At 51.3% G+C, this 8,660-nt stretch overlaps 1 protein-coding gene across 1 annotated transcript; it reads left to right on the top strand.

The window, feature by feature from the left end:
• Window positions 1-7,383: 7,383 nt before the first annotated feature.
• Window positions 7,384-8,397, top strand: BHLHE22 (basic helix-loop-helix family member e22; the record flags this gene model as incomplete). Its single annotated transcript, XM_080693752.1, has 1 exon — window positions 7,384-8,397. The coding sequence occupies one exon, from the start codon at window positions 7,384-7,386 to the stop codon at window positions 8,395-8,397; it is 1,014 nt and encodes a 337-aa protein (XP_080549878.1).
• Between the last annotated feature and the right edge of the window lie 263 nt (window positions 8,398-8,660).

Here is an 8,660-nt window from a genome sequence, read left to right as displayed (position 1 = left end):
CTCCTACTTATTCCTTGTAAAACAATTCACAGAGAATTAAACTTAGGTTTAAGATCTATAAAGACTATAATTCGTAAACTCTTTTTAAAAGTAAAGCAGACTTTATGATACAAGTACCTTTCCCATACACTAAGTATACTAAATACAGTCTTTGGCCTCCAATGTACATATTTACTTTTCTGCTTTCTTTCTTTTCATCCTTCCTCCCCGTCCCCATTGTTCTTGAAAACATGGAAAACAACTTAAAGGAGTAAGAGTGTTTAAATATATTAATTATAATACAATCTTTCTGGGAAAAATGTCTGAACTTCTCACCCATGAAGTAGTGGGAATTTTTTTGTTTTATTTCCAGAAGTACCTATGGTCGAAGGAGGTTCTCAAATAAGTTTGGAGATTTACTTTAATGTCCCCACGCTGCCCACATGGTAATGTCCATCCTCCATGTGAGCTCTGCACTACATGAGCCACACAACCTGGTTTGACTACCAACAGTGTAGCAGGACCCTCTTCTGATAGTGGGGATGCAACATTTCATCAGAGTATGTTGCTTGTACGTTGACACTCTTGTTATGATGACTTGTAGCTGTTGATTTCCCTTTTGCCATGCTTGCTTACTGCTGTGTAAATACAGCACAAATGTGTGTGTGTGTGCTGTATGTTTTTTTCTAAGTGGACAACTTAATCAGTAGCTTTCAGCCAAATAAATTACTCAGGCAGCCAAGTTAAATGTTTCTTAAACAGAAATTAAGATGATTATGTGCAACACTACTGCACTGCTAGAATAGATCAAATGACCTCATCAGAAATGTTTGAGGAGGTGTCAAACTTATCCATGTTAAATTTCAAAACTTAACTGTGAAAAGCTCTCTAGCTAACCATCTGTTTATCTAGTTCCTCCTATATATAATCAAATTTCTTTCAAACAGAAACTCTTGCATTGACAGAGTAAATGAGTCCAAATATTTGGCTTAATATATCTTCACTTTAATTAATCAAATAAAATTAATCTTTCAACTGAAGTGACATTTACATTTGTCTGTTTGATCTACAATATTTTTGAAGAATATTCATAATATTTTGTACACTATAAAAATCATATCTTCTTTTATTTGTATTCAAGCAGCTGGCCTGTGTATACAATCATAGATGAGAATGTTTAGTTGTTGAGAAAAAAATGACTAGTAACCAATGATGATTACTAAAAATGTAATAAGGAAGTAGGAGAATTTATGTTCAATGCATCATTTCATATTACTCCTTTTACCGAGTATGGTAAATACTGTCCCCCAAAGTAATACTGAGAATGCTTTTATTAAAAAATACTTATCCTTAAGCCGGGCATGGCGGTGTATGCTTGTAATCCCAGCATTGGGGAGGCTGAGGCAGGAGGATCAAGGTTCACCACCAGCCTCAGGTACTTAATGAGGCCCTTTGTAGCTCAGTGAGACTCTGTTTCAAAAATAAAAAATAAAAGTAGGGCTGGGGACATAGGTCGGAGGTAGAATGATCCTGGGCTCTATCCCCAGTACACACAAAAAAAAAACCCCACACTTATCTTTGAAGATAAAATGTTTGGGTCATTAAAGTATCTGAATAGTATTTAAGCATTTGGTTTTTTTACTAGTCAGCTAATTCTTGAGAGCGCTGAGGTTGCAGCATCCTTTGCATAAAAGTAGTTCAAATCCTGACCTAAATGTTAATTTGTGTTTTAACTTCTTTCATCAAGTTATGCATTTATGATAAATTAAATAAATCTATGTTATCATAAACTTCAAGGATAATAACTACATCTGAATCCATAAAAACTATAAATCTTTAAATGTAATGCATAAGCTTATTTACAAATAATTTTCTTCTAAAATTGTGTCTGACAATTTTTAATGATCACAAATGTGCAGATAATGTTCTTTAATCACAACTAACCTATCAGCGAAGTAATCTTTGAGGCATAAAATGAAGTACTTCTCCCATCTCTGAATATTTTTTTATTTAGATTAAGTATTATCACCCACCTTGTTATTCTCTTCATTGTCAGGAGATGGCGCTGTGGGTTTTAAATCACAAGGCGAAAAATCCCAAAGCACTGCAGAATTTTTAGTTTGGTTTTTTCTTTATTCGTGCACACCGGACAAACCCTAAATATGTTCACCTTTTTTTTTTCCGAATAGTTTTAACTTCTTTTCAAACATTTTTTCTAGATTCTTTTAAAATAAGGTTGAGAGAGAGAGAGACACGTGTAATACAAACAAGAGTGTTTTTATTGGTCCCTGGAGAAAACAACTGACTTGCAGAAGTTATGTACTGAGCCAGGAAAACGGGAGTAAATCTTCATAAATTATTTTCAGTAGTTTTCTACTACCTTTATCACCTGCCGTCGTTCCCACAGTGATGAGCAGGCACCGAGTGATTCATTTATTGTAGTGGCCAACGCCCTTAAAAGCCTCCAAGACTGGGAAAGTTCGGCAGGGACTTGGTGTGACCTCTAGGACCGGCTGGAGTCTATACTCGTGCGCGGCACTAAAGAGCTGTTTCTCAGGGGCTGAGGGTGCCGCTGCGGTGTCTGTTCCAACTTGGGCTAATTTGTCGCCAAGAAGTAGCGAGAACCAACCGACTTTCTTTAAAGAAAAGGGAAATCTTCTCTCAGGAACTTCGTGTAACGAGTTCCAACTTTTCCACTGTCAGAGTCCTGGGAAGCGCCGCAGCTGGGGCCGGGGAAAGCCCTGGGACTCCATCCGCCAGTTCGGGTTCCCGCCAGCCCCTCCGCCCTCTCCCTCATTAGCTCCCCCAGTCCCGGGACACCCGGGAACCCAGAGGCTCCTTCTGCAGTGAGCTTTATAGGACCTAGCAGAGGGAGAGAAAATAGTGGTGACCGAGTCACTTGGAGCCTTGACCCCGAGTCTTGGGTAGTGAATCTTTCTTTCACTGGGCAGATCTGCAGTCCCCTAACCCTGCTGGGGCGCAGGATGCGGAACCCAGATCCCGGCTGCCTAAGCTACGCAGGTTTTCGGCTGACCCCGGCGCCCCAGACCGCGCTGGGCCGGCCAGGCAAATGCAACTTCAAGGTCACCGCGTGCGTGTCCGGGTGGGCGCGCGGCCGAGAGTCCCCCGGCCTCCAGCGCCAAAGCCAGAGATGGGAGACCCTGTCTGGGATCTTTCTCAGTGAGGAGGGTCCAGCTGAGGTCTCCGCGTTCCTGGCCAGACCTTCCAAGCTGGACTCCATCAGTCGGGAAAGAGTTCCCCTGGGGCTCTTTGGGAATTGGCTTTCTCAGAGCAGCTCCCATGCTAAAGTTGATGTTATTTTTGCCAAAGTTTGTTTTTTATGTTCTAGAATGTTCTGAAATCCATAAATCGAAACACACGCAGACACAATTCTCCCTCTTCGAAAACACACTTAGCTACCCCAATCCAGGCTGTTCCTGTTTAATCTAGCTATGCAATAAAGCTGTTTATCAGAACTGCAGAAACAACAAAGGGGAACTCGTGGCTTTTCAATTTCAAGGAAGTTTGTGTTCCGTTCGTCTTTTATTAGGGCTCCTATTTCAAATTTCAATATTAGGATGATCGCTAAGAATAAAAACTACCTTCGTCTGCAGCTCACTGCTCTAATTGCGCTGCGCTGCTGCGCTCTGGACATTTCAGAATCCTTTCCAAGCCATAGGTGCGTTCCTCCCGCAGTAACACAACTGCGTTCGTCTATACGCATGGCACTGTGCTCCGGTGTATACATATTTGGTATCCAACACCTGGCTGGCCGAAAATGCTCCCTTTACTGACGTGTTTGCCTGGGCCTCACTGCGCCTAACAGCCCAGCTGGGTGTCCCCCCCAGTGGCCTAAACTGCCCCACCCCGTAGCGCGGGCAAAAGGGATGATCCCCTGCTTCAGTTCCCCCAACTGTGTAGGTAATTCACATCGCTCCTCCCTGAAACTGCAAAGGATTTCTCTCCCCTTGCTTTATTTTAAGAGGTCATGTGTGGGTCAGGAGATTTCTTCGCTGTGGGTGGCTTCACACCCTCGGCGCCCGTGTCAGAATGTTCTGATTCTGTCTTTCCCCCCCGGCCACCTTTCCAACTGCCGGTTCCCCGAGCATCCAGGACTCTGTCCCTATTCTTGGCGGAACAAAGTTGGAGCGCGCAGGTTCCCTGATCCCTGCGGCCCGGGGGCTCCGAGCGAGCGAGCGAGCGGCCGACTCACCCTCCCCTCCGCGGGCTGAAACCAGACAGCCGGATCCCACTCAGGGGAGGAGAGGGAGCTGGGGCCGCGACTCCGAGTTCGCGACGATTAAACCAGGTAACGAGACAAGGGGCAGATGTGCTTTCATTGCTCGGTAAGATAAATGCAGAGTTAAGTGCCTGACAACTTCCCAGAAGCAATCAGCAAAAGTTTACGAGTGCATAAACCTCAAAGACCATTCCCCGACCGTGGTTAGAAAGCCCGCGTTTAGAGCTTCTATAAATTCTCTGGTCGTTTCCCAACGCAAAGTTTCCAGCGACTATTAAGCAGCCACCTACTCTGGAGAGACTGGAGAGATTTTCTTGACTCTCAAAAGAAAGAGGCGTTGCGTTCTTAAGGAGTGAAATAAAGCTGTTCAAAAGTTTGTTCTGGAAGTTGGACGGCCTCGGGCAGGAGGGGGGTGGTAGAAGGGCGTAAAGGTGGGATAGGGAGGTGCTGAGACACTTCCTGGCCTGAACTGTCTAACAGCTTCGAGAAACCAAGGTCCAGAGAAGGTCCCGAGTCTCGCCCCGACAGGCAGCCCGTGGCCACCACGGAAGTCGCCCCCGTTTTGTCCTGCTGGCCCTGTAAAGCACAGCCTCGCCAGGCACCTACCGCTAAAGCCCGCCCCCCACTAGGCCCGGACTTGGCCCTTCCCGCGCCTTGCCAGTGCGCACTGCGCGATAGGATTCGAGGCGTCTGGAAAAAAGTTTCAAGGCAACAAAGAAAGAGGCTGTATGGAGAACTAAGTGAGCCGTCGGGGGTTGGGAGGCTCGTAGCCACCCCACCCAGAGCCACAGCCGGCGAGCCTCCTGTAAGGAGCGCGAGGATTCTGACCTGTTAGCATCCTCAGGCAAACACACCAACCCGGGCGTATAGAGAAAATTCACTTATTATCCCAGTGAAAACAGAGCTACTAATTGAAAAACGGTAACACTAGCGTGTGCTTAGCCTCCAAAAGGAGAAGTTAACAGCTAACAGCTACTGGAGTCCGGGGAGGGAAGGGGAGAGACCAGCGGTGAGTGAGGGGCAGCCCTGCAGGTCACCTAGCCCTGGGCCCCCTGCGACGCGTGAGGGGGAGACTCTGGCCTCTGTCAGCCCCAGTCTGAGTGCCCCTCAATAGAGCCTCCTGCAGCCCGACGGCTCTTTCTGAATCTCTGGGTTCCAATGTATCCAAAGGAGCAAGGTAACTGAGGACTGCTTAGGGTTCAGGGCCCCTGGAGATCAGAACACAGACAATTGTTTTGGAAAGAGAGCGCTGAGCTCCTTTTCAGCCTTTCCAGGTGAAACGACACAGACATTTCTGTGTCACCCTTACCCTTCCATCCTGAAATAAAGCGCCCAACTGTTCTGACATTACCATTCAAAAACAGGTTCTGTGGTGAACCTCATTTGTGAATCTATTACAGAGATTAATAGATTATTTCTCCTTTTTCAACTAATTCTCAGTGGGGAAATTTAACCATATGGTAAGGAGAGAATTAGAATTTCATCACATTAGAGCAAAATGTAATGAAAAGAGTCCAACACCTGGGGCCAACTCTGAAAGCCACAATTAAAAGGTTCTTAATGAAACCAGAGAAACAAATACTAATAATAACCTGCTCAGCCTTCAGTAATTCTGCCATCTAAGAAAGAATTATTGGAGGTGCTGGGAAATACTGTTTTTACTTATGTCAGAAGGATGAACCCAGCTGCTAGATACCACGTAGTGGAAGGATGGACTCGGAGGCCAGGGGACTCCAGCGCTTTTCTCTCCAGGATTGGAGCACGAGTCTTCACAGCTCTCCCCCTCCCTAAGCCTCCAAGAACCACCCTGATCTAGGTGTCCTCAAAGGGCTTCATAGACGTGTTCCTTCCAAATAAGCACGCATAAACGCCCACGCTTAGGGTGTGAGTGGATTCGACTCGCGGTGTTGACTCTTCTAAAGCAACTGAATTTTAATCTTCAAAGTTTGAGAAACCAGTTTCTTCCTGTTTAGGAAATCATGTGCTTCCTAATCACCATCACTGCAGAAGTCATTTGGACACCGCTGCAAACCCCCAGACCCCTTTAAAGATCATATGGAGTATATAATCAATTTCTTTTCATTTTGCTGTTTAAATTTTTTTAATTCGGGTCGGAAACGGGGAGTGAAATGGGGAGTGGAAAAAAGGGCAGCGTTCGGGGGTCCGGGGGCGGGGGGGGGCACACTTGCTTTGCTCTCTTATTAGCCGAAAATCTGAACCGAAATTTGGGCAAGCCAGCTGAGACACCACCTCCCCCCCCCCCCCTGGAAGTCCCATCTCTAAATCCAGACCGGGGACGTCCGATGAACCGGGGCGGAGTATAATTCTCGCCCGGAAGGGTAATTTAGCACAAGCTGAGACAGCAGTGGAGAGGGAAGGGCAGTGGGGGTGGGGTGCGGTGGGTGGGGGCGTCTGCTTTCCACAGGACTCCCGAGCCTCGCAGTGCAGCTACAATTTGCTGAAGGAGCAAAGAACATCCTCGGCTCTAAGTAGGGCTTTTAGTGTGCTCATTGATGAGTGAAAGTCGCCACACATGTCAAGCTAAAGGCAGTTGTTGGGTTACTAACAGGACCCAGCGCCTTGCAAACATATGCGCTAAGCTGTGTATACAGATGGCAAGCAGAATAATGGAGCCGGCGCCTTTTATAAAGCTCTAGCTGCTGCCTGTCTTCAGACCTGGGAAATGAAACTATTCAGACTCGCGGCCAGATAGCGCCTGCGATTGTTTGTTACCGTTTTAATCCTATTAATTAAAACGTTAACCTGATTGGGTAGAAAGCGCTGTCCCAACAGGCGAGTCTTCTTCATAATAACCTACTCAGAGATAATGATGTAAAAGACTCCCCCGTCTGCGGCGGCGGCGGCTGGTTGATGGGTCCGGAAATCTCTTGAAGGTGAATCCAAGCAAGATAAACGGCGCGGAGAGGCGGCGCGGGGCCGGGCTCCGGGCGGCGGCGGCGGCGGCGGCTGCACTCCCTGCGCGCCCGCCCTCCCACCATGCGGGGCCGCGGCCCATGGTGAGCCCCAGCAGCCAGCACCGCCGGCTGGAGACGAAGAAGAAAAAGAAGAGGAGGCGGCGAGCGCGGGGGAAGGCGAAAAAGAAAAAGAAAGAAGCGGAGCGGGCTGCCGGCGGCGCGCGCGTCCTCGGGGCCGCCTGAGCGGGCATGGAGCGCGGGCTGCACCTGGGCGCGGCGGCGGCGGGCGAGGACGACCTCTTCCTGCAGCCCAAGAGCCTGGGCGCGCCGGCCGCCAAGCGGCTGGAGGCGGCGTTCCGCCCCGCGCCCCCGGGCATGGACCCGCCGCGCGAGCGCCCCGCGGCCGCCGCCGCCGCGTCGCCCCTGGGCGGCTTCGAGCCGGCCGACGCCGAGGGGGCCGGGCTGCTGCTGCCGCCGCCCGGGGGAGGCGGCGCGGGCGGCCCCGGGCTGCTGACGGGCGGCGGGGGCGACCCCGGCCTGGGCAGCCTGCCGGCCGGCGCCGCCCTGTGCCTCAAGTTCGGCGAGGGCGCGGGCCGCGGCGCGGTGGCCGAGAGCAGCGGCGGCGAGCAGAGCCCCGACGACGACAGCGACGGCCGCGGCGAGCCGGGGCTGCGGGGCGCGGGCGCCGAGCCGCGGGGCTCCCCGGGCGCGGGCGGCGGCGGCGGCGGCGCCAGGGCGGCCGAGGGCTGCTCGGGCGCGCACCTGCACGGCGGCGCGGGCGGCCCCCCGGGGGGTCCCGGCGGCGGCGGCGGAGGCAGCAAGAAGTCCAAAGAGCAGAAGGCGCTGCGGCTCAACATCAACGCCCGCGAGCGCCGGCGGATGCACGACCTGAACGACGCGCTGGACGAGCTGCGCGCCGTGATCCCCTACGCGCACAGCCCCTCGGTGCGCAAGCTCTCCAAGATCGCCACGCTGCTGCTGGCCAAGAACTACATCCTCATGCAGGCGCAGGCCCTGGAGGAGATGCGGCGCCTCGTCGCCTACCTCAACCAGGGCCAGGCCATCTCGGCCGCCTCCCTGCCCAGCTCGGCGGCGGCGGCCGCGGCGGCGGCGGCGCTGCACCCCGCGCTCGGCGCCTACGAGCAGGCGGCCGGCTACCCGTTCAGCGCCGGGCTGCCCCCCGCCGCCTCCTGCCCGGAGAAGTGCGCCCTGTTCAACAGCGTCTCCTCCAGCCTCTGCAAACAGTGCACGGAGAAGCCTTAAACACCCCCCACCCCGAAAACCGCCGGACCGACGCCACAGCTGGAGGCCCCGCGAAGCTGCTCCCTACCCCCTTTTATTTTGGTCCTCTCGTGGTTGCGAAAAACTTGGAGAACAAACAAAGCAGAGGCCGGAACTGAGAGGTGTCGGAGACAAGCGAGACTCTCGGCCTCGACAGCCCTATAGCACCTCGGTCTTTGGGGTGGGGAGGGAGGGAGGGGAAGAAGGTGAAGTTGGGATGGAGTCTGGAGGTCTTTTTATTATTT

Source organism: Muscardinus avellanarius (genome assembly GCF_963383645.1).
Source record: "Muscardinus avellanarius genome assembly, chromosome: 4".
Lineage (NCBI taxonomy): Eukaryota > Metazoa > Chordata > Mammalia > Rodentia > Gliridae > Muscardinus > Muscardinus avellanarius.
This window is presented reverse-complemented; position numbering and strand designations above follow the sequence as displayed.